The sequence below is a fragment of the Catharus ustulatus genome, chromosome Z (assembly GCF_009819885.2).
Source record: "Catharus ustulatus isolate bCatUst1 chromosome Z, bCatUst1.pri.v2, whole genome shotgun sequence".
Classification (NCBI taxonomy): Eukaryota; Metazoa; Chordata; class Aves; order Passeriformes; family Turdidae; genus Catharus; species Catharus ustulatus.
Window position 1 is genome coordinate 23,921,236 of NC_046262.2, and position 26,984 is coordinate 23,948,219.

General features: G+C 41.5%; 1 protein-coding gene across 1 annotated transcript in view; it reads left to right on the forward strand.

The window, feature by feature from the left end:
* The window catches only part of TBCA (tubulin folding cofactor A), a 29,042-nt gene extending 12,998 nt beyond the window's left edge, over positions 1-16,044 (forward strand). Inside the window, exons 2-4 of the mRNA XM_033086095.1 lie at positions 3,969-4,074; positions 12,156-12,242; positions 14,889-16,044. Coding sequence (XP_032941986.1) covers positions 3,969-4,074; positions 12,156-12,242; positions 14,889-14,969 — 274 coding nt within the window. The 3' untranslated portion in view covers positions 14,970-16,044. The remainder of the gene's footprint in view (positions 1-3,968; positions 4,075-12,155; positions 12,243-14,888) is intronic.
* Positions 16,045-26,984: the final 10,940 nt, after the last annotated feature.

Genomic DNA, 26,984 nt, shown 5'->3' on the forward strand with positions numbered 1-26,984 from the left:
TTGGCATTAATTCCTTTTTCTTTTTTTTCAATTTTGATCTTACAGTTAAAAGTTAAAGTTGCTAAATCTTGTATTTGTTACAACACCATAAAATGTCTGCTGAAGTTTTTCATCTCTGAATGACATGTGTCCTTGAAATGTAGACAAATGCAGCATATTATGATCTGGTACCTACTGAGCAATCCTTAACTCTCTTCACTGTGTATGGTCACACCACATATATAAAGATTGTGGTATGTATCCATTTTGATCTTTTTGGGAAATAAAGCAAACCTAACAACCAGGCAAAAATTCCTGCCACAAAAAAAAAAAAAACCCACAAACAAAAAACCGCAAACAAAAACCCCAACCAACCCAGAATCTATTTTCGAGATAGAAAAGGATTAAAGGAAGAAGAAAGTATCATGCAGGTATTTTTGTGTAGATGTCTGCTGAAATTTTAAAGAAGTGATTGTTAGTGTTTCTCCATTATGAAATTTCACTTTATTTTTAAAATCAAGTTGTCGACTTAATTAGCATCTCCCCAAGCTACAAATGCTATAGAAATGGCTTCATAACATCTAGAGAAAGGACCTAGTACAGGAAATGTCTTCAAATCAGAACTTCTTTAAGTTACTATCAGAAAACATTCTCATATTTCAGAGTAGTTGTGTGTCTTTTTTAAAAGCAGAATATTTCAAGTTCTTCTTCTGACATTTACAGCTACTACAGAAGTAGGTCAACAAATGGTGCAATTCTTAAATATCCAGATGTGAGAAAGGTAGGCAAAAGTTCAAGTTAGTTCTAAACTAGGTGAGAACATGCAGTCTTTCCCTGTTTGATGAAAGTATGCAAACTTGCAGGAACAGTCAGTTTGAAAACTTAGTGTGCATAAGATATGTGAATGTGAAAATAGAAATAATGACCATTGAACCCTTTGTTTTGGCTAAAATTTAAAATAATGTAAAATGTTTCATTTAGCAATATAAGTTGCCTTTACTTCCAATGAGGTACATATTTCAGTAACTGAATCACATAAAAACTGTTCAGTCATACCTCTCCCTTTTCTTCTCAAGGGAATTTGCTGTTCTCATTCAAAAAATGTCATCTGTCTCACAGGTTGATTAAAATGAACTTTTTTGGAACCTAAAAGTAGCAAAGCAACTAATACTATCTGGAATTAAATCAAGTAACCTTGATCAAACAATTAACTCATTCTCTGTTTAAATTAATATTTACTGATGCTAATACTGGAACTAGTTCCAGTAGTTGGAATTACAGCCACTCATTTAGTGTCTTTATTATTAGTACAGTAATTTCACGAATACAAGCCGCAGCAATTTGACAAAAATTTTGGTGGAAACCCAGAAGTGCGGCTAATAGTTGGGGGCAGCTAATATGTGAATAATTTTCTGACATTTACAACCCCAGACGTGCCAGCCAGGGCGCCGAGCCAAGCACCTGCCAGTAAAAGCCAGCATTCCGCAATTGTTACAGTGTTACTGTGTTGCCCTGGCTCCCTACAGGCAGCACGGGGGGCGGGGAGAGAGGCGGGAGAGCTCTCTTTCCTCCTCTGCCGCAGCCCAGGGGAGGACGGGTGGAGGGGCACGCCGTCATTGCCGTGGCCCGGGGAGGATGGGGGTGGGGCGCGCCGCCATTGCCGCGGCTTGGGGAGCCGACGGGAGCCCCGCGCAACCATTGCCGCGGCCCAGGGAGGCGGGTGGAAGCGCGCGCCGCCATTGCCACGTCTCAGGGAGCCGACGGGAGCCCCGCGCAGCCATTGCCGCGGCTCGGGGAGGAGGCGGGGTGCTTTGTCTGCGCCCGCCGCAGGTGCCACGGGTGCGGGAATGCTCCGTCCCCGCCCGCCGCCACTGCCGTAGGAGCGGGGGAAGCTCCGTCCCTGCCTGCCACCGCGGGGCAGCGCCGACCCGGGGTGACCGAGCCCAGTGGCAGCGGCGGCCGGCCCCGAGCGGCAGCACCGGGCTGGGCCACCTGGCCCTGTCAGCAGCCCCTAGCGGGCCGAGCCTGCACAGCCTTAGCTCAGCCAGTAAACCCCGCCCTCCCGCGGTTCTGTTATTAATTGCACGCGGGTCCTCGCTGCGAACGACAGAGCGGCTTATATTCGGGTGCGGCTTATTTATGGACAAAAACCGAAATATTTGCCAACACCCAGAGATGCGGCTTATACTCAGTGCGGCTTGTATTCGTGAATTTACTGTAATTAGGCTTCTGTCTTTCTCCAGTTCTACTTCTCAAAAAGCTAGTACTTGGCTTACAATAATTTCACGACTCTAAGGCGCACCCTTTTGATTAAAATTTTCACCCGAATCCGGAAGTGTGCGTCATAGTCCAGTGCGCCTTATATATGGGCAAAAGTTCGGAAATTTGCCAACCCGGAAGTGTGAGCCGCGAGCCGCGGGTGGAGCTGGCAGGGCCATGGCTGCCAGGTGGAGGTGGGGCCGTGGGGCCACGGCTGCTGCGTGCAGGGGGGCCCGGGGCCCCGTGGCTGCCAGGTACAGGCAGGTGGGCCCAGGGGCCCACGGCGCCCTGGCAGACATGCCCCGGCCCCATGGAGGCGGCACAGAGCAGCGGCAGGCGTAGTCCAGCCCTGCCGGGTGGAGGCGGGCCTGGGGGCCCATGGCTGCCAGGTGGAGGCAGGGCCTCGGCCAGCAACCGCGCGGGGGAGCTGGGGGCGGATCCTCGCTGCAAAAAATAAAGTGCGCCTTATAGTCCAGTGTACCTTATATAACGTACAAAACTGGGAAATTTGCCAGCTCCCGGAGGTGCGCTTTATAGTCCGGTGCGCCTTATGGTCATGAAATTCCTGTACTTGTAGAAATTGGCCCAGTCAGTACCCAGAGTGTGTGCTCTGCACGCAGCTGAAGATTCTTTGTAAAGGCTGATGGCTCTTTCTGGTTGTGTGACGAGTTCAGGTGTATTGCTACAGCCCAGCTTAGAGTGACTGCTGTGGAGCCATGGGTTAGGGCTATTTTAGCAAATGAACTTGTGAAAAACAGGGAGACTTCCAGCTGTTGCATTATCAGTGTATTTATTTTAAAAATTGATTTTTTTTTTTTTTGCCATACAGCTGCAGTGGTGCTTTTGTAGCAGCTTCATTTCACAGAGGTTCTTGACATGCCAGTAACATTCTGTCCATCCTCAGCACTCCTAGTGCACTTAACTGACAAATTATGAATTAATTTGCATTGATGCACTAATGTGGTCATGAAGTTCTCTACTAGAGCTTTATTTATTCTCTTTTAATTGTATAATATGTTCTTTGCCTCTCAGATCTGATTATGTTCTTTTGGATGTTAAATTCTCTTCAATCAGTCTTCTATAGGTTGATCTTACTCTTGTTTGGGGAAGAATTTTCTTCAGCATGATATCAGGTCTGCAGTAGTACCTCAGTGCTCCTGAAGTAGCTGAAGAGAAATCGTTCCTATATTTTTCAGATCCTGAAAGATGTTTTGGTTCATATCTAGTATTGCATAATCTAACATACACTTAAATGAATACATGTAATAAAGTGGGAGATGCAAGAGCAAAATTGCAGTAACAGCTAATACTGAAGTTTGATAATGAGATTGCAACGTACTGTAGGACATCATATAGACTAGATTAACATTTCTCTGACTTTGTATTACTCCAGAATCTATGCTTGTTAGCAAAAAGCATCCTGCTCCCAAGTATGGTTCCATTTTTAGGATTAAAATATGGATTCCTTTTCCTTTGAAAGATGGGAAATAAAGAAAATTGTTGTAATATATGTAACGGAACTGTTACTTTTGTCTGTGACCCCCAAATCAGCATCAAGATAAGTGGGGAAAATTCTCTTTATGTATTATAGCTAAACTCATCATTTGCTAGATACAATTCTTTTCACAGTGGTTAAAAGCCTTTTTTTATCTTCTGGGCCTTTTGAGTGGGGGGCTATTATCACTGATGTAACAAGATTAACACAATCATCACTTGGTTGTCCATTGCAGGCTGGCAAAAGAAAAAATTATGTATGAAAAAGAAGCAAAACAGCAAGAAGAAAAGATTGAGAAAATGAAGGCTGAAGCATGTGATGATTATGGAATTAAGAAGCAGGTAAACTATCCTAGAACTTGTTTTATAAAATCCTTATTTGTTTTCATTTAATCATAGTAGTCTTTAGATAAAGGAATCTCCTGTACTTTTTTTCTAGACTCATGTTATATAAATATTAGACTAAAATCTGTCATAAAAAGCAGCCATAGAAATGTTTTTAAGGTGTTAACTTACAAGGATTATACAGTAATTTCACGAATACAAGCCGCAGCAATTTGATAAAAATTTTGGTGGAAACCCGGAAGTGCGGCTAATATTCGGGGGCTAATATATGAACAATATTCTAAAAGCTGCCAACACGGAAGTGAGAGCCCGCGGCAGCCCCAAGCCAAGCTGGCGCCCGGCTGGCCCCGGCAGAGGTGGGAAAGCCTGGCAGAGGCAGGGCCAGCAGTGCGGGGGGCGGGCGGCAGAGCCTGAGCCAGCAGGGCGGGGCAGGGGGGGCGGCAGAGCCCGGGCCAGCAGGGTGGGGGAGCCCGGCAGAAGCGGGGCTGGCAGCGCACGGGAGCCCGACTGCACAGGGGAGGATAGCAGAAGCAGGAAGCCCGGCGGCACGGGGCTGCCCGGCGGCGGGGAGAAGCCCGGTAGAAGCAGGGCTGGCAGTGCACGGGAGCCAAACTGCATAGAGGAGGATAGCAGAAACAGGAAACCCGGCGGGCAGGGCTGCCCGGCAGCAGGGAGAAGCCCGGCAGAAGCGGGGCTAGCAGTCCACTGGAGCCCAGGAGAACCGGGGCCAGCAGCATGGGGAGCCCGGCGGTGCGGGGGCCAGCAGTGCTGGCCAGGGCGAGCAAACGCAGCAGCGGCGGTGCAGACGGGAGCAGGGAGCCAAGGAGCCTGGCGGCGGCGGCAGCAGCACCGCCTGCAGGGCGAGCAAACGCGGCAGCGGCGGTGCAGACGGGAGCGGGGAGCCAGGGAGCCCGGCGGCGGCGGCAGCACCGCCCGGCCAGCCCCACCGAGCCATAGCGCCGAGCTGGGCCATCCGCCCCTGTCGGCAACCATGAGCGGGCCGAGCCTGCCTGGCCCCGCCCCGAGCCAGCAAACCCTGCTATGCCGCGATCCTGTTACTAATCGGCAAATTTTGAAAGCTGCGCACGGATTCTCGCTACAGATGAAAGTGCGGCTAATATTCGGGGTGCGGCTTATTTATTGACAAAGACATCAACATTGTCGAGGCACCGGAAGTGCGGCTTATAATCCGTGCGGCTTGTATTCGTGAAACTACTGTAGTTTATATATGCGTATATTAATTACTTAGCACTTTTTGTCAGCATGGCTGTTACTAACTGTATGAGAGCACCACAAACTCTTTCTCAGAAATACAAAGAACCTACAGTAAATACACGTCTGGATGGATGTAGGTAAACAAAGTGCCTGCTGCTAACTACAAATGTCACAGCAAAGTGAGAATGCCTGATACTTGATATGGGGAAACATTTCAACTCTTAAGTACACTGGTATCCTTGCAGTAAAATCACAAAGCTCAGAGAAAGAGAACAGTGGGTTTGCAGCTGCAGAGCTTCTGGATTTTGTAGTGAGGTCTTACATTAGGAGGGGGCATGCTGTACTTCCGTCTCCTCAAGAGTATGGTTTAGTATCACCATTACAGTACAATTACATTTTTTCTTGGAAGGTTTCCCACAAGGATGGTGGTTGCAGACAGTTGGTGCATATCCTTTTGGGAGGAAAAAGTGTCACATTTCCTGCTCACAAGGAGGCTTGTGTTGGGGAAACTGGTATTTATTTTCTACAGAAGTCTGAGATACCTGTTTAACTGGGGTCTTCATATTCTTTCAACTATGTTACATTTTGATTGTTTTTTCACCAAGTATTTCCCAGATATTTTCTCTCAAATCTTAACAGAAATCAAAACTGTAAACTAAAATTATTTTCACTTAATAGTCATAAACATAACCTTCTGGCATCCTGTCATCTTTATTTTTAAACAATGGAGGAATAGATTAAATAAAATTCAAATACAAAATTAACAAAAGATAGGAGAAAGCCATTTTAGAAGAAGCTAAACCGTTTTTAGTAAATTCATAGTTCAGTTCATATTTCTATGTCCTGCCGTGCTTTCATTGTGCCATGGGGATGAAATACAAATAAAGAATCTGTATACAAATAAAGATTTGTATTTACAGAGCAGAGCTGTCTTCTGACTCACCAGACTGAGACTTGATGATCTACAAAACAGTAGCCTTTCTGAAGATCTGGTGCTAACAAGAACTAATGAATTCCTATTTTTAGTGTTGCCCATTCATCATATTATTTGTTTGCATCATGGTTTCCACAGTGACCTGCAAGATATCATAAAAGTAAAAAACAGTGATGGCTGTGAGCTTCTGCTGAAATTGTTACGTACTACCTGAAGTATTTTCAGAGACCAATAACAAAAGCCTTCTCAGAAAATAGTCTTGATTCATTAAGAAATTGCCTGATCCACTTCAAAAGCAATCAGTTCCTCCAATGACATCTTCACTTCTTATTTGCTTAGTGCACTTTGCATTCTGGAAGTTCATATTTTAGATATTTAAAATTTAGAGACTTCTAAGAAAGTTATATAGAACCAGGAGAGTTTGCTCAGAACAGTATTTTGGATACGGAAGACTTTGAGATGTTTTTCAGAAAAAAAAATCTGTAGTTACACATTTTAAGAATTGCTTGAAATTAATAATCTCTAATTTGTATTCTAGGGTGCATAACTCTTAAAATACAGTTGCAGTCTTTATTTTGGTAATTAAAAGTAACATCTGGGGATTAGGAACAAATTCAGTCACTTGAGACTTAGGAGAATAGTTCTATTAGTTTAGCTGAGGTATTGGCTAAATCATATATATGTGTGTGTGTGTATATATGTATATATATATATGCACAAACCCATCTAGAGTTCAGGGAAAGATTCTTAAAAAGTTAAAAGCAATACTTTCTCTTGATGTAGTATGCTTTCATTTAGCTTTCTATTTACAACTCAGAACATACAGTTCCACATACTAAAGGGAATATGGAAAATTTCACATCAAAGTGAACAATACTGTTCCTACGGCATATGTAGTCTTCAGAGTATGTCTGGTCTGTAATGAGAGATCAGTCCCTTTGTAGAACAATAGGTCTTGACTCGGTATTTTTCTCCTAACTCCTTATGGATTGGAGCAACTCATGGTTCCAGTGGACTCAAGTGTTCTCTAGCTGAGGCAGTGACCATCTGAAGTGGTCAGCAGTTGTTACATGCTAGCCCTCACCTGAACTGTCCAGAAAGACTTGCTTAATGAGGAGCAGATTCAGTTCCAGAAAAACAAAAAGGACAGTTTTCTTACAATGCTTGTAGATGCTGACCAAAATTATAATTTGAAGATTGCATGGTAGCGCACAAGAAGACTTTGTTATGGCAATAAATATTAAAATGCTTCTTATTTATCCCACCAGGTGCAAATTCTGCTTATAGTTACTCTGAGTAGCAAGAAGTAGTGTAGTTCTACCTCTCCGTAGATTTTGTCTTAATGAAGTCTTGGTTTCTACGCAATTCTCAATATATGAAGACTTTCCACAGAACTTCATACTACTACTTAAATAGAGAATTTTCACACAGTGTCATTTGAGTGCTGACTAGTGATAGGAACCTGTAGCTTTCTGTATTTCTGTGGTTAGTGGTTGTTCATATATAAATAAACATCCTTTCATAGCTCATGCTTTTATCTTGAGACTTTTGAGCAGGGGAAAAACAAGGTATCTACTCCATGTTTTCTCTCTCTGGGATTGTAGATATACTCTGGTGGTTTTGCTAGCTGGCAACATTTTTACTGGTAAGTGGTAAATTTTCAGGTTTTTTTAATGTAATTCTACAGTTTGAAGTTAACTTCTTGAGTAATGTCATTTCTAGAATTTAAAATCCAGTGGATTTAACATTGAATTTAATCTCTGTGTGTCAAAAAGTACATAAGAGTATGTAAAGTACATATTGCTAATACATAGATTTTTTTCAAGTATTTGTGAAAACTGCAATATTTCTCTTGCTTTGTTGAGTGAAAGAGTGCCTTCTGAAACAGCTAAAAAAGCATGCATTTGGAAACTATTTACTATTTTGGAAAATAATGTGAAAGATGGTAATTTGCTGCTGATCTTAATTCTGGAGGAATTCTTGCTGAAAGTTGTAATGTTCTAGAACTTTTTAAATGTCTGTTTAGCCTCAAAGAAATTGGTTTAGTTGGCTTTTTACATTCTTAGCTCTTTCCAATCCCCCACCTGATTGGTTCAAAGCTTCATTCTTCTCACAGATTGACTAAGATTAGGTTAAATGTACAGTTTCACATCAGTCTCATTATTTGCTTAATTAGTTTTTCTGCCCCTAAGAATAAATGATCTTTGTTTAATAATATGAATTCTAGCTCTAGATGCTTGTTAAAGAGGTAGTGGAAATGTGAGTGAAGACCTAATGCTTCTCCTTACATATTTTGACAGTATCATTAACAAGCACAGTTTGTTTACTGAAAAGCCAGCAACTTGGAATTTTCTGGACCAAGTATAAGATAGTATTCCTAACACAGACCTTGTATTAAAGATGCATTCAAACTTTATGCAAGAAACCAAATTATAAAACAGCATTACTGTCATCCTGCTTTCCCCCTTCTGTTTCCCAGGCTGTTTTCCTTCTTACTTAAGCAGATATAAGTACCTTTTAGGTTCCAGATTTTATGTCTTCAATGTCCTAAAGTGATCTGTTTTAGAAGAAGTGGAATTAGATCTTAGCTCAAGAGGAGCTGCAAAGAAAACTCATTTGAAATAACAAGGTATTATATCTAGAGGATTTTCTCCTCTTTCATCCGTTTTCATGGTAGAAGTGCTAGGTGGTTTGTTGTTGACACTTGACCATTTCTTGAAGCACTCAGGCAGTGAAGAAACAAAACTGTTCTCTGTTTTTTTGTGGTTTTTTTGTCTTAAACTTTCCTTCAGGGTCCTTCAGGAGTCTTGATCAATGTATTTGACAACTTGCCTACAGCAAGCTGTTGTATCCTGTATTTGTGGAGAGTTCAAGCTTCTTTTGGACATGAAATGAAGTAGAACTCATAAAACTGTGTTTCCTACAATTCTTGTGTGCATTTGTGGGTTTTCTTCTGTCCAAATTCACCTTAATGCTTTATCTTCTTTGAGTTCTTTCCTTCCATATGCTCAGCTTCTTCCTACATTGTCTGTGCTGTACTCCCTATATCCGTACACCATAATCCTGGCTGAGCACATTGGTATTACCAAGGCCCAGTGCTTTGATACTATTCCTGTTTACTGCTGAGATGAGGAATACTGCAATGGTGTGGATTTAAGTTACAAATATGGATTAGCCAACCAGTAGCCTTAGCATGATTATTTATTGTGCGCTACTAATCTTACTTAGTGGGATCACTAAATTTTGGAACCTTTATGATACTTAGAGATTAATTTTCTGTTTTAGGTCCCTGTCCTTCCTCCAGATATGGCTGTAATTAGTCAATGGATTCCAAGTGTTACACAGACTTTTTGAGGAAAAGTAGTTCAAGCCAGTACCATTTGTTTTAGTAAACAATTATCTGCATGTCTTTTCCTTACCTCTGCCATCTCTGAGCAGATCCATACTGTTAGGATTATGTGTGCAACAAAAAATGGGCAACTGGTTGTGTCACAGTATTTAAAAGCTAGACTATATGATTCATTTTTGTGTATATAATTGGTATATATGTGACTCATTTACATTTGTCATGGTTTTTAGCCCACATCCTCTGTTCAGAACAGCACTGTTGTCACATGAAACAATACTGCCATTATACCCTGTAACCCAGTAGTATATCAGTGTATCCTTCCAAGAGCAAGAAGAGTCCTATGGAGTTTGTTTAGGGTTTTTGGGAGGATTTTTTTTTCCGGCTGCTTTCAAATCATTTGTGGATTGCATATCTCTAAATCTCTTGGTTAGATGTATGTCAGTTGGGAAGAAACCCCACATCAACATACTCTGCTTCTGTTTTTTTGAAGTTGATAAAAACTGTTCTCTCTCACTCCCTCATCATTATTACTCCATGTTTTAAAGTTACTACATTGTTCTTGTCTCAACCCACAAGATTTACTTTTTCTTCCTGTTATCTTCTCCCCACTAGGCTGGGGGCAAGTGAGCTGCTGCCTGGTACTTAGTTGCTGGCTGGGGTTAAACAATGGTCCTTAGCTGGAGCTGGAATTCCTCTGGTCTGGTTAGTGGAATTTGAGTAGCTGCAGTGCATGTCACAGGGATGGAAATGGCTGTGGTGCCTGGCATTAGAGTTGGAGAGGTTATCATACTTGTCACCCTTACAGTTCTGTCTGAAAGTTGGGCAGAACTTTGATAGAATTTGGAGAACAAAAACTTCTAAAAATCCAGTCATAAAGCTTATGTAATTATTTTAACTTTTGACTTCACTATGTATATTTGTAAAAGTAAATCGTCTTATGTGGGATTGTCAGCATTACTTGAAAAACAGCAGTTTATGCAGAAGTTAAATCATAATGGTTCCACAAAATTCCTGTTCTGATCTCCAGCTGTTTGCACCTACTGAATATAGTTCTAGGATTTATCTGATTTTTATTCATTATTGCACCACTGGCATATGTAAATAAAACTTAGGTAACCCTTTGGAAATCAGTCAAATGTTGTTTTGAATAGAATGATTTGGGTAGATTTGTTCATTTCTTAGAGCAGGCAAGACTACAGCTTATACATTCTAGAGTTATGTGGGGCCTTTCCAGGTCACTTATTGAGTGGCACTTAGCAAATAAGTTACTAATTTTGTATTATCTGCTGGCTTTACAACCCACAAATATTTAGTATCTGTGTGGCGCAAAGAAGTAATTATTGGAAAGTCTCACTCCTGTAGGTATTGTACTACATAAAGCAAAAGGCATCATCTCAAACACTTTATGGCACACTTCATTCTATGGATGTTACATTGTTAGTCAAAGGGTAAAATTAGAAACTAAAGTTTTTTCTTTCAAAACCAAATGGACTAAGTGACACTTAAACACTTCGTGATAATATCTTGTTACATAAAGCCTTTCTGAAGATATAAACACATTCTTAGCTTCAGCTTAACATCCCTTTTACAATGATCTTTTGGTACAGCAGCATTAATACTAGTAGGACAGTACAAAATAAGAATGACAGAAAGAAAAAAGCATTTAAAGGGAAGGCTTTCTGTTGCAGGTTATCCTGAACAGAAGTGTTTGATATCTAAATATCTTAAAGACTTTAATTTCTAAATAGATTTAATATTACTGAACAATTCTGCACATCTTTTCTTCTTAGTGTTTGGTGTTCAGATCCAGAAATACTCCATGAAATAAATGTTCCCTTTCTTAAAACTGATGTTGTTTTCTTTAGGAGGCGGCAGGATTTTCAGATTCAGTGGGGTGCCAGTTTAGTAATTTTGTTCAAAGTGCATGGTGAGAATAATCTTTCCCCTAAAATGAAGCACAAGGATATGTAATAACTTTTTATGCATGATAAGCATCAAAAATATGAGCCTGCTGGTCTTTGCTTTTCATTTTTCTTTACCTTTGTCTTTCAGTCAGAGCCTCCTGCAGTCTGCACACAATGTGATCAATAACTCAATAACTTTTTTCATGCAGTAATTATCTCTATGGGGTATGATCTGAACATTCTTTTTCTTTATTACCCAAAAGATGCAGGAGATATTTATATAACCAGCTGATCCCCTTTTGGATGAAGCTGCTTCATGACAGCAGGAGAAAGTTTGTTTTAAATAGACTTTTTAACAAATGAAACCTGAAAATGTTACTAAGCGGTATACTTTTTGCCTAAGGGGGAAAGATCATTCTAAATACTGTCTTGCACTCAATACTTGATATTCAGTTAAGCACATAGTAAATGGAAATGTCCTATAAATTAACAGAGTTTTAAGCAATTATGCTGAGTGTCTTTTAAGAAGAGAAGCCTATTCAGAAAATTGGTGCAACTGTTCTGAAGTTCCTAGATAATTACTAGATTGCTGATTTTTCGGAGTAAAAACTTACCCTAAAAGATAATGTTTCTATCTGAAATATATTCTAATCTCATTGGCTTCTGATTTTCACAGATCGAGATTTTACAAGAATCACGAATGATGATTCCGGACTGCCAGCGCAGACTAGAAGTTGCACATGCAGAGCTTACTCAAATGCTAGTGAGTATTGCATCACATCCCAACTGATCAAGAAGTGCTGCAGTTCCTAGGTGCACTTGGATAAACAACTGCAACAAGTAAAAACTGGATTAAAGAATTAGTTTCCATAGGTCCCAAGACCAGCATCTTATAAGACATCAGTATTTTGCTTTTGCAGGCTTGGCCTTCAGTCTGTGGAGACTGTGCGTGTCAGAAGCTGTCTTTAAGGGCATGCACACTGAACATAGATTTATCCCAGCCTGTGAAAATGGACTCAGAACTGTGCTAGTTCATCAGAAAAATCAGTTCACCTACTTTAGGTTTTATAGATACTATAAATGTATACAATATGCTTGTAGGGAACTGAAGTTGTCAAAATACTTTGGTTACTACTCTTATTATGCTATAGACAAGTCGGAGGAGTCCTTGCTGAGTATTGCTCAATGTTTCATTAGTGAAGTGAGCAGTAATGCCCTGTTTTTTAAGATACAGATACATTCAGGAATGAAGAGTATGTTGTACAATTAGATTCCCTGAACCTATACTACGTTTGGAGATGATAATGCTTATTGTGCTTTTTCATCAAGAATTCAGCTACACATGTTGGTGCACAATAAATGGTATTGTGAGGTTAAAAATATACACCCTAAATTATGTCACAGATACAGTGATGTCTAAAATGCATACACTTTTTTAATAGGAAATTTAAGGTGTCTGATCTCAGTAGTCTGCCTCTGCTGTTTGCCAAAATAAATGCTCAGTACATGGCAGGATTTAGGGTCTTTTTGTCATTCAGCTAGTTACTGAAAACAGTTAGTCAGTCTAAATATCAGTGGCATGCAGAAATGATGCTATTGATTCATAGTATGCAAACTTAAAACAAGGAATGGGGGCAGTTACTATTGTTAAGAATTTGGGAGTCTTCATGCGTTGCTTTCTGTACTTCTCTCACCTTCAATGTGTTTATTGAAAATTTACTGTATCCCAATATGTTTTTCAATTGTCAGTCTGTTTAAGCATTTTTCTAAGAGTACTCTTGGTCAACAGTTTGTTCTTTCTGGTCCCTTGGTTTTAAATATTTAACACCATCAAATAAAGGTATGCATAGGTCAAATCCACTTGCACATGACAGCCATTTTCTGTGACCTTAAGCTGGACAAAACAATTTTCCTGTCCTTTGAGTAACATAGAATGTGTGTTTTCAAAAATTATATATTCCTCATATCAAAGAATTATTTCAAAGATCATCTGTTCCAAATCCCTTGCAATGACCAGGAACATTTTCTGACAATATTAGGTTGCTTAGAGCCCCATCCAACCTGACATTGAGTATTTACATGGATGTGGCACCTACCGCCCCTCTTGTCAACCTGTCCCAGTTCTTCGCCACCCTTACTGTAAAAAACTTCTTTATATCTAGTCTGAATCTATTCTCCTTTAGTTTTAAACCATCACCACTTATCCTGTCACAACAGGCCCTACTAACATGTCTGTCCCCATCTTTCTTGTAGGTCCCCATTAAGTATTGAAAGGCTACTACAAGGGCTGCCCAGAGCCTTCTCTTCCCCAGGCTGAACAAACCCAGCTCTCAGCCTGTCCAAAAAGAGAGGTCCTCTATCCCTCTGATCATCTTAGTGGCCTCCTCTGGACTCCCTCCACCAGGTCCATGTCCTCCCTGTGCTGGGACCCCAGAGCTGGTGCAGCACTGCAGGTGGGGTCTCAGCAGAGCAGAGCAGAGGGGCAGAATCCCCTCCCTGCCCTGCTGCCCACACTGCTCTGGGTGCAGCCCAGCACACGTTTGGCTCTCTGGGCTGGGAGTGCCATGGCTGGGTCATGTCCAGCCTCTCACCCACAGCACCCCCAAGTCCTTCTGGGCAGGGCTGCTCTGATCTGTCCATCCCCAGCCTGTGTTGGTACCCAGATACAGCACCTTGCATATGACCTTGTTAAAACACGCAAGTTTTCCATGGGCCCACTTCTCAAGCTTGTCCAGGTCCCATCTCTCAGGTGCACCAGCTGAGCTACTCAGCTTGGTGTTATCTGCAAGTTTATGGATCTTACTTTCTATGTCATTAATGAAGATATTAAATAACAATGGTCACTGTACAGACCCCCAGAGGACACAACTGGTCACTGATCTTCATCCAAACATTGAGTCATTGACAAGTTCTCTGACTGTGACCATCCAGCCAATTCCTTGTCTAGTGAAGAGTTCACCCATCAAATCCACATCTCTCCAATTTAGAGAGAAGGATGTTGTGGGGAACCATATAGTCCACAATGGCAATTCTCTTCTTGCAGTCTTTAAGGACTTCACCTGACTGCCATGACTTTTCAAATGTCATAGAGAAAAGCATGGCAACTGCATCAGTCAATTCCCTCAGGACTCTGGGAAGTATCTTGTCAGATGCCACAGACTTTGGGTACATTCAGGTTCCTCAGGTTGTCATGAAACTGATCTTTACTTACAGTGAGAGGGACTTAGTCTTCCAGCCCGTATTTTGTGGTCCATCCACTTGAGAGGTGTAGGAAGAAGCTGCCAGTAAGACAAAAACATCGTTGAGTACCTCAGCCTTCCCCTTATTTGTTACCAGATTTTTTACCCTCTTAAATTTAATCCCACACAGTTACTTTCAAAGTACTCAAAAATGTTGTTTTTGATTACAGGAAAATGAAAAAGAATTGGAAGAAGCTGAAGAGTATAAAGAAGCACGTTCCATACTGGAGTCAGTGAAGCTGGAAGCCTAGCTATTTTCCAGTTCTCTCTTTATATGCATTAGCACGGGGTCCATTCCACAGTTTCATTTGACTATGGCTCTACTACTATTGTTGACTTGCTAAAGTTCCCTTTATGCAAACTGAGCTTTCTCTAACTGCAAGGTGCATCAAATAAAGAACATTCTGAAACCTTTGTGTATTCCATATTCAGGCAAAAAATAGATATATTTCCAGTTCACCTCAATTTTAAAAAAAGAAAAATAAATTTAAGTAAGTGTAATAGTTAATACAGAGAACTTAAATCTGAACAGTTCAGAGTAAGAAATAAAATCTGGCTATGTGAGGGACCAGTAAATAATTTAGAATGAGATAGCATTATAGAATCATTTGGGTTGGAAAGGTTCCTTCTAGTTCTGACCCCCTGACATGGGCTTTAGAAGCACCTTATATTTGAAATTATTTCAAGCCATTACCATATAAAAATCTGTACTGAAAGAGAGGGTAGAAAAATAACCCTTTCCAGTATTTTTTTTTCTATGGTGCAATTTTTCTGTAGTTTTATCAAGTATGTACTCTTCCTTGTTTATCTTTGAGTCCAAGACAAAAGCTGACTCTAGATCTTGTCAGTGTGCATGACACTGAGTTGTAGAGCCCAATTCATACAACTTCCATGGATCAAAATTCTTCTACTATTCAGCAAACAGAATTTAGCAGGTGACTAGTACATTGTGAGTTGCATCTGCTGCTAAGAGTTCTGGACTGAATGCTTTTCTTGAAAGCACCTTGGCCTAAGTGATATTTTTTTTGAACAAAGTTCAAACCCCAGGACATGAAAGAGAGCTAATGGAAGCTAATGGACAAGGGAACAACACTTAGTCTGCGAGGAAGACCATTAAAACATTATGTACAAAAGCTGTGTTTTTTTCAGAGTAGCTTCTCTAAAGCAAGTAGTAAGTTCTGTGGATAAACAAGAAAGCTTTTTACATTAGTTTTTTCTAGTTTGAAAGTGTTCTGGCATGTTTCTTAAAGGCAACACAAAGCACAGTGTACCTTTTGTGTGGTGCTAAATTGAATACTCAATAAAATTCTTTGTTAATTTGCCTGAGTTTGAGTAAACTGCTCTTTCAGTACTTATGTACCTTAAGCACATTTAGAGTAATGTCTGCTTCTCCATCACACTTAAGCACTGCTCTTACAGATGAACGCCAAAAGGTTGCTGATTGAATCAGTCAGAATTATCTACTTTTGAAGTGACCCCAGACCAGTACCATAGAGGATGAGAGGTGAAACCCAATTTGACAGTACAATTCTGTAAGAGATCATGTGTATCTTAGCAGCACTGGGTTCTAGACTGCCAAGCAGACACTGCCTGGGTCACAGCACCTGTGAACTGCTGTTGAGGAAAACATCTGTCTTTGGATACTCATTTCACCCAGTTTCTTCTGTGGACCCTCACTGGGAAAGGTGGCTGGAGTGCACAAAGCAGATTGTGTGTCTCAGCTGACAGATTGCAGCATGAGTCTGCGTGCAGCCATGGAGTGCAGTGTGGTGAATAAAGGCTGAGCTGAAAAGGAAGTGTAGGAGATACCAAGTCTGCTGGGTAAAAAGCAGGGTTTAAAATAAAAACTGCTCTTCTTCAGAAGAAAGAATACACACTTGTAGAAAACAAGTCCATTGAAAAATGATGTACTGTTGCTGAGTACCACAAATGCATGTGAAAGCTAAACAGGTACGACCTATAGTAACTGAAGGCAAGTAGGATTGTCATGTGGCTTAAGATGGCATTTAGAATGAAAGTCACATGGCTTTTAACTACCACATAAACTCCAGGAAAAGTTGGTGCAGTAGTTCATAGGGTGAGTTGTTTCTCAAGTTTGCCTAAAACATCTCTGTCCAAGCCCTTTCCTAGCTTCCTACTACTACGTCATGAACCAAGATGATACTCTGCCCTACCACTAAGTTCTCTAAAAATGAGTATGTTCCATAGTACAGGAAGTAGCCAGCCTCCCTGATGAAATTCAAGGTATGTTCACACCTGAAAATACTTTGTCTCCAAATGCCTCTGGAACTGTCACCTTCTGAAGGGACAGCAGCATGTTTTCAGACTGCCGGGATCCTTTAGGAGAAGGAAAGAGATAACTGTACACAAGTGTTTTGGGTTAAATCCACAAAAAGCCTAAACCACACAGAGCTGTTCTGTTTCCCCATAACAACCTCCTGTTTTGGCAACCCACCTAACAGATCTCTGGTGAAACCTTTCAATGGAGCTGCCCTTAATCTGCCTTATAACACATAGGGTGTGGGGGATGGGAGAAGGACTTCAAGTCCTTGCTCTAACTCAAGAGGTTCAAATCAAGGAAGATGCTCAATAACTGAGTCATACTTCTACTAGACTGAGGTCCTCAGAATTGCCACATTAGTAAGGTGGGTGGTTGCACAACTTCTTAAGACAGCAATCACCAAGAACGTACTACTAAGATTGGATGGTCTGATCACCCTAAAAGTTACAGTTCTCTTCAACAGACCTGTATGACAAATGAAGTAGAATAGGAAGTGTGTGCGTTTATTATGTGGGTGATAAAACGTTCATTATCTTCAAGGATCAATATCAGAAATGAAAAGGTTTCTGACAAACTGGAGAAAATGTAAAATAGTTCTTTTAATAAGGACATATTTAAATAAGAAAGCAGACTTATACATGGCAGCAGCAATTTTCTACTATACCAACAGGAAAAATAAACACAAGACACCATTTCTAAGAGATATGGAAGAATTTTAGTGAATTAAATGCAAGACATTAGCTTAGCTCATAAGACATGAGCAACAACCCTTACACTGCCCTTCTTAGTAGAAAGGCTTTATGTAGAAGCATTACTGCAGCTAGAGCTGCAACTAAAAGAGATGAAGGATTGTAACAAATAAGGATTCAGAGAAAAACGGTAAAAACTACTAAAAAGACTGAAAAATGATCTGTGCAAAAGAAGGAACAAATCCAGACATTTTAGCCTGGAAAATAGCAACGAGGGTAGCAACAACAATAGTCTTCAATCATATACAGAATTGCAGAAGATAATACCATTTTCTTGGCAGACAGAATAAGATGCAATGAGCTTGAGTTACAATGAGGGGAAAAAAATACTGGACAGGTTTCTTCCTCAGAAAACAACTACGATAAATGAAGCTCTGGAACAGACTGCCCACGGAGGTTGTTGGAGCTGCCTTCCTAGAGGTCTTCTCTTGACCAGGCAGCTCAGTCACTTAAGACACAGGGACCGCTGATCCTGCCTTTTATTCACACTTTAGGGAAAGCATCAAAGGGGGAGGAGCATTCATCCTTTCTCAACAGCACTTATCCCCTCACTCAAAAATACAAGAAATCTGTGACACAGCTGAAATTAACATATTTGAATACAGCACAGAGGAGATGCCCAGAGTCCCTTCAAAGGAGACAATTCAGTGATACCTACCTGACTTTTCAGATGTTGCACTGCCGATTACAACACAGGGGACTAAAAGAAGGTGAAAATTGTCTTCTTTAATGAAAGGACCAGATTAACTAATTTTTTCTGACTTTTCACTTCTTATTCACATTTCTGAACACTCAAGCATACACCATGTCAAAAATAATTTAAGTTCTCACATTTTATTTTATGTGTTAATTTGTGCACAAACAAGCTGATTCAGGGCAAAGATAGGAAGTCAAAAGCGTAGCTGAAATCAGAAGGATGGAACTTACAAGTCAAGAAGTGAGCTGTGGGGCCTGCTGGAAAAAACTGCAAGGGAAGTAGCAAATTTCATTCAAAGGCTCACTGTTCATACAGATTCAGAGGATGACTACAAGCTAAGGGAAGGGAGAAGAAAATGTGTTGTCTATGGCCTAACCATTTTACCAATCCTTCTCCCATCTGACCTCTCAGGGAACCTACTTCTGAGGACACTGAACAGAAAATACAAAGAAGAACCACTTCTGGGTTCTCTTCCATGTGCAATCTTGGCTGTGCTCTGTCACCACATGTAACAGAGGGCTCATGATAAATCCAAATTAAGGCTTAGGACTTCAAAAGTGATGGCAAATGGGATGTGTAATTGCCACCTTCCCCAGTTTTCTGAATACAAATTTAACCACTGTGAAAAAAACAGCTCTTGAACTGTGCAGACTGCTTGCTAGCACATCTCAGTAGCCAGCATTTCAGGGCAAACATCACTCTAGAACCACTCAACATTAACATTACCTTTAGAAGAAAGAAGAAAAACTTCTACAACAGTTTTGTTTTCTTACTGCTTTAAAGTTACTGTAGATGTTATATTAGATGGAAGGAAACTCAGTAACCCACAGAAAGAGCCTCAATTAATAAGGTTAACAGAGGCTGGATAGGTTGAAATTGGAAAAATAAGCACATTATTTATGTATCAATTACTACTTGCTCTCCATTTCAACAAAAGGAAATAAAATTTTCTCATCTTTCCTAACAATCCAGAGGCCTCCTTCTGCCCCTGCATAATTAGCAGTAAATTCTACCACAGCTCTCCATAAGCAATCAAAAAGGCTACCTAATTAAAAAAGTAATTAGTTTACACAGATAGATATGAGTGGGTAGATCAGTTGATGAAAATAAAATGAAATTCCTCTGGATGCTTTTAGTGACTCAGCTTTCTGCTCTTTTACAGCTTCTACACATTTCTAAAGGAGCAGGTTAAAAAGGAGTAAAAAAATACTTCATTTGTAAATAGAGTAACTTTCAAAACCAATCAATCAGATTTGGCTTGTCTTCTGTTTTCAACACAGAAGATAAACTTCATATTTTATGAAGTATAAAAATCAGTGCCTCCATAAAAGAACTAATGAGTTATGTTTTATTTTCTCAGGTCACTTACACAATTTCTAGGCACCAAACTGAACCAATGCTGAACCTGTAAAATGAAGTTTTAAGCACTAACAGGCAGAACACTACAGGATTTATAAGAAGCCAGAACAGCTCCTGATACCAGACCTGACCAAGGGGTCTTTTCCCCAGTCATCCTGCCATCAGCAGAAGCAGAGAAAACATGTTGAGCAGGACTGCAGTTTTCCTGAGGGTAAAATACACCCTTCACACTCCCACCATTTTCCCAAATGAAGGAAACTCCATTGCATTTTGCGGTGGCAGCAGGGAGCTGTATTCTCATACTTGAACTGGGTGACATGTGGTGAACAGAAAACCAGTGCCAAAACTCAAGGGAAGACAAGTATAAGTAAAACAGTAATCCTTGATGAGAACTAGGAAGCTTTGTCAGAGAAACCAGTGAGTTAAGAAGCTTCCTTCCTCAAACACTTCATCACAGCCAGTGCCTCCTGATGGACATCACCTCCATGAATGCATCAAATACCATTTGTCACATTTAAACAAAATTGCCATAAGAACTCTAAGCAGCACAAGGGAGGAAACTGCCTTTTTAACATGTTGTGTGGGGAAAAATGCAATTAACTAAACATTCTTTGTTAAGAAAATTAAACAGCAATAAACTTAGGGTTTATACTTTTTTAATTAAGAAGGTTATAACTGAAACTAAAGTTTTAAACAGTGATATAAAAAATATACAAACTACTGTATAGTGAACTTTTAAAATAATTTGTTTTTTAATGTGCCAGTAATAAACTCTCATTTTGTTTACCTTTTCTGTTTTTGGAGCGCTACAAACCAATTCAAGGGATATTGAATTGACAGCTGGTGACTTCTGGCTACTATGGACTCATGAGAATCCACTCAGAAGACATCTGAAATTCCACATATATCATCAGACACAGTAGATAGAACCAGTGGGGAGGAAAGAAAGGCTTTTGGAGTGATGAAAACAAAGAAATTTTCACACCAAAGCTAACAAACCTCAGATTACTTGGTCAAACCAGTTTTAAATTGGTAATTATCAACATTGCCTATACACTGTTCGCCAGCCTACACAAAGTGAGCTGGTAAATCTTGTCCATTTCTGAATATTATTGAGCTTTTAGAAAGATGGACCTAAAAAGCCATCACATTAGGTCTTCACTGTGCCAGGGCAAGAGGGCAGAACCCATGTCCTCAATACTAGCCCCTTCAAAGGGGCCTAGATCTGAGCTGACATGGAAACTACTTTCCTTTCATTAAACTTACCACTAAAAGGAGAGCTGCCAGAGCAACATCACAACACATCACAGAAATGAGTAATCAGTGATGAAATTTTTTCAAGACTGAACATTCTGTAGACAAACAGAAGATTCCAGTCCCTTCTGCACCAAACACAGCATCCTCCAGAGAGGCTCCAATTAACTTTCAATAAAAAGCTCAATTGGAACTAGACTAATTCTCCATTTAGACATCCTAATACCAAAATTTATTCAAAAATTACAACATCATGGCTATGATTAAAAGCACTTCATAGCTGGCTTAATGTCAAAGAGATATACTAGTCTTCACATAGAGTTCCTTTAGAAATAGACAACTCACTTCCCAGTTTACATCTCCTTCATGAAGATCAAACAGGAAAACGTAGAGAATGCTCTGCAGGTCTTGGGCAAAAGGAAAACCTACACTGTCCAGATGCTTGACTAGCCAGACAGACAAACTGTACCTTGTCTTAAATGACTCAGCAGAGCAGTAGACCACTACTACCAGGACAGATTACCAATAGCACTGCAGTTTCATTTTATTGTTATTCAGAAAATAAATTAGTCTCTCCAACCCTTACTTCACTAGTCTGCACAAAAAAATCCTCCAAAACACCCCCACAAAAAAGTGTTTCAAGTTTGTTCTCCCAGTGGTGATGTCATGTTTATTTCCTTTTAGTACTTCTGTCCTCTGGTATAAGTGAACAAGCTACACTGAACTGAAGAAGTAAAAAGTACTTTAAGTTTACACACAAGCTTCAGAACTTTTTGACAGTTTTAAGCACAGAAGTTAATCATCTCAGGGTGATGCAATATAATACAGGTAGTTAATACTGCTAACAAAGCAGAAGCAATTATTCCCTTACAAGAGAAAAATCATACACATTGCAAGATGAACACATGAAAAGTACTTGAAATCTCCAGCTGTTGTTCTTTTTAAAGTCTTCTGCACTAGAACCAGGGCTGTCAATGGGGCAAATCTGATTAAGTGCCCAGGTGGAGAGAAGAGGGCAGGATGAGGAGGAATGAGCTTAAGTGTCTATTGCCTGGTAGCTAGGCTAACTCTAGATGCACAAGACTCGGACTACAGACTGAAGATTAATCCAAAATGCATACCTCAAGCCAAAGAGAGAATCACCCTGCCTTCTGAAACAAAAAACTGCTCAAAACCATATACACTGTGCTAAAAATAGAACCAGGGCAAAATGTTCACAAAGGATAACATGCTTTGTAATCCAGGATAAAAACCTTATAAAGATGTGACAAGACAAAACATTCAACCTTTCAGCTTCCTTTTGAGCTACAACTAGGTAAGAGAATTTAACCAATGCTTACATGGAAACCAGCTTCCCTTGAGCACTTATTTCCACTAGGAATCTCAATAAGCAATCCAAGGAGCCCACTAGTGTTTTCAAACATTGAATTCAAAGAGGAACACACTCATTCTGACTGTATAAGGCTATTTTAACTCTGCCTCTCTAATTTTCTCCCTGCAGAGCAAAAACCAGGCACACTCTGAGGACAGCACAGGAGAGAAGAGCAGTGACAGCTGGGAGCCATCTAAAGGAAGGAAGGCCATTTGCAAGGAGGTTTCCTCCCCCAGCATGTCACCATCCCTTACAATAGACTCTCTCCTGCACCCCCTCACTGCTTCACTAGCTGAAAATGATGCGGCTTAAGAAGGAAACAGAACAACCAAGCCCCACACGGGGTTTTGGTCTCTTCGCAGTTTGGACATCCCAACACACGACTCTCTCTCTAGTTCCTCAACCTCAGAGTGGAAATTACTAATACCACCCTTGCCTCCAATGCTAAAAAAGAAAACCCAACACTTCCACTTGAAAACCACTCTCACACTGCCCATCTGAGCATGAAAAGAGCAGTAATTATGATGGAGTTCCTGGATTCACTAAAAAGGGTCACTTTCAGCCTAGTCTTACAATATGGTACTACTGCCATCATGTTCTGCATTTTCATGCCATGACTCTCAGGTGCACATTCATAGAGGTTTACCCATCCAAGTAATAACTATTATTCTAGGCTGAAAGTAATTCACCTAGAGCAGACTTCATTAATGCCAGGTGAGGATAAACCCAGTCAGACACTTATGCTTGTGTCATGTTATTGCTCCACTGTGTTGACTGGAAGCCTCTATTATTTAAGAACCTCGCTAATTAGTCATGAATGAGGCACCTGCACTCAGGCCAGCTGCAATCACAAGACCATGAGCAGGAGAGCCTTCTCTCTAGGCAGGGTCAGGCAAAGGAGGTTTAAGGCTCTAATAGTTTCATGTCTGGTTACTATTCTACAGATAAATAAAATACTTGTTCTGTACGATGCTGCAGTTCCCCAAACACACTCTTTCTCTCAACACACAAAGTACCTTCTGCCCATTACAAAATTTACTACCTTATTCTCAACTGGAGCATAAAGAAAAATTGTTTTTCCATCCTGTAGCTTCCCCAGCAACAGAAGATACAAAATTCTGAATGCTGGCCCACAGCTTACCTTGTGGCATTCTACGTAAACACCCACTGTAGATAGCCTTTGTTTTTGACTGGAAAGGGGCAGCTAACTTTAAATGTGAGGAAACCACAAGACTTAGGTTGAAGTTTGTACAAATCCTTGCTACAGCTGAAGCATTAGAAAACTGTACCACATTCATGACAGCTTTAGAAGACAGAGATGCTTCTTTGTGCAGAATGTAATTTCAAAAACTGTAAGTCATGACTGAGCTGTCAACCACTGTCCAGGTGAGAGACCTGCAGGCAAGAGAGTTTGTGTCACTGCAGAAAAGAGAACACAGACTAAACAAACGATGTAGAAAATGGTAGAAGTGTTCTGAAAGTGAAACACAAAACTTCAAGAAGAGTGATTGTCGAGAAAACACTTTTTCCAACCAGTAAGAGTCTCCTGATAATCCTGATTTTTTTTCCTAAACATTATCTGCAATTTCTCCCAACAGAACCAAACATTCAAAACTGAAAAATGTTTTCTTCTAGAAGAAAAAACCAAAACAAATGACAATCTAAAGAAAGGGCTGTCCTGTAGAAGTAACATAGTCATGGTCATAAACGTAAGTACTGCAAACAGCATATCCTGTACTAGAGCCTGGCTGCTGCTGGCACAACTCTATTGCCGTATAAACTACCAAAATGAGAGACAAATGTCACTGTGTGTATATACACCTACCTACCTATTGTAAACATCTTAAAACTACAAATACTGCTACAGTGAAAACACAGACGTAGCCAGTAAAACAAACTCAACAAGAAAAAAAAAAAAATTTAAAATTGCCTCTCCACGATAGGAGAGCAGGACAAGTCTTGGACCCAGGGGCCATCAGTGCTCCTGCAGCTCTCCTCTCCCCTGCTGCCAAGCACAGCCTTCCCACATTTTCTGCTAATGTCACACAGACTTTGTTCCTCATCAAGAAACTTGACCTTTTTATCTATTGCACACATCAGGCTGAAGAGTGAAATGTTTTCAGTGATAATGAGAACAAAATGTAGATTCCATCTCTTAAGTTACTGAGCGCATAAGAAGAAAATGACAGATACCCTGGCCTTTATTTTAGTATTTCATATGCAAGCTGTTTTTCTTGATTAGACGACAAAACACCACGACGTGCCCCATTTTACACTATTAAAACCGAACACAAAGCTGAGGGGGGCGGGGGGCGCGGGGAAGTAGACAAAACAACACGTTTCCGTCTGCCACACCGCAGAGCCACCACGAAACACCGGCTCCCGGCTATGCCCGGGGAGGCGGCGCTGCGCGGCCTAGCCCCTCGCGGCGCTCCGCGGCCTGCCCCCGCCTGCCCGGGCCGCGCATGCGCGGCAGGCGGCCGCCGGCGCCACCATCTTGGCGGCTTCGCGCCTGCGGCGCCCCTGCCCTGTGTGGTGGGCGAGCCAGGATTCATTTCCCTAATTCGCCGTATTGGGGAAAATTCACGTTCTCCCACTCCGCCGTTGGGGCCTGCGCTGCCGCTCGGAGCGCGGGCTGGTCAGTCGGTTTAGGGCCTCGCCGTTTCCGCGCTGTGCTCCCCGCCTGCCGCCGGGCGCAGCTCTCCCGGGCGCGCTCCGCGAAGGAGCGGCGGTGGTGGGGACTGGCGGCCGCCGGGCGCACCGGCCGGGCCCGCGGCGGGTGGCAGCCGCCGGCGTTGCTGCTCCTCTCGTTAAAATGGCGGCGCTGTCGGCTCTTTAAATTGGCCGTACCTAAAGCGCGCATCTCCAGGCGCTGCGAGCGGGAGGGCAGAGCGCGGTGGCCGCGAATGCCCATCCTCCGGCCCGGAGTCCAGGGCCGGGCTGGGGGTGGCTGAGACGCGCGGGCAGGGCGGGGGACAGCGGCCGGGAGTCTCTGGGCCCGGCCGGGAGCGGGAACCCCAGTCCAAGCCCGACGCTGGGTGTTCTCAGCAGTTTAGATATTTTGTGTAACTCCCAATATTCACCCAAGCCTCATTACCACCTCCTAATGAGACCCCTTTACTCCGTGACGTGCAACCGCTCCATCTCATTAAGGAAATCGCTCTTCAATGCTGATTATTTTATTTGCAGCCATAATTATATTTCTTTCGGCTAAATCACGGTTTAATCGAGCCCACATGGAGGGCAGCAGCACTAATTACAGCGGGAGATGCGGTGGCGGCGGCGGCTCGCCCGCCCGGCCGGCGGAGGAGGCGCGGGCGCGGCGCTCCCCTGGCGCGGCCCGGCCGGGGGCAGGGCGGAGGGCCGGGGGCGAGGAGGTGGTCTCAAACACAACAACTTATTACTTCTAATTCCCCGACTGTCACCAAATCACCTGCACGAAACAAGAATCTAATTTGTTAAGCTGGCATTTCTGCAGATGGAAGATCGATTTTCTCTTTAGATTTCTCTAATTGAGTGAATATAGACGCCCCGAATTAGCCGCGCTCGGGCAAGAGGGGAAAGGAAAGGGAGAGGGAGGGAAAGAAAAAAAGTCAACAAAAATCATCCTTGTAAAATAAGCCATATTACCTCTAGGATTGCCCCCCAAATAATAAGGGAAGGTGGATCGAAAGGTCCCAGATTGAGTGACAGTCATATTTCTGGAACTAACTGGTTTTTAAAAGAAAAGGTTAGGACGGCTGGAGAATGCTAAGTAACGGCACGGGAGAGAGATGGCTGAGCTCTGAAATTGCTTACAGAATTACATTTGTTTTTCTTGTGATTTTATTAAAAGTCACTCCTCATCTCCAGAATGCGTGAAAATATCTACTTTCCACTCAGATACACCGCATTAACTTGTTGGAGGCGAATTTGTTTGTTTGTCTATTTTATTTATTTGCCAGATAAGATTGATGCAGTCTTATTAGCGCTATATCTAGTTAGAGGAAGAGATAAGGATGAGATGTTTTCTTTTTATTCCAATTACTAGACTTGTCACCTAACTGAATAACTGATATATGATTATTTATCTTGAGTAAATAGAAATCAGAAAAGCAGCCAACTTAACACATACAAACAAAATATGTATGTTCCTTATTACTATATACCACCTATGCAATTGAAGGGATTAAAACAGTGGCCTTAAAAGGGGGGAAGTTAAATCATCCACGTTAGCCTCTGGTGTATATTTTGTCGTTGCTACACCTCGGGATGGCGATTTTAAAAATACAGGTGTTAAATAAATTCTTCAAGTGTGGTGTTTGCGTAAACAGAGATGTATCTGAAAAAATTATTTTTACCAGCGTTCCCTTCGCCTTTTGGGGCAGCCCAAATACTTCCTATCCGACTGCAAAAGCTACAGCCCAGTGTGTTACGCTTGGGCTCCGCATTTTTAAGTTTATGAACTTAATGCCATGTCAAAAGCCTATACATACATAATACATGCATGTGTACGAAGCTGCATGGAGAGGGGGAGGTGACTTTTGTGTGTAAAGAGTTTGTATCTGGTCGGGT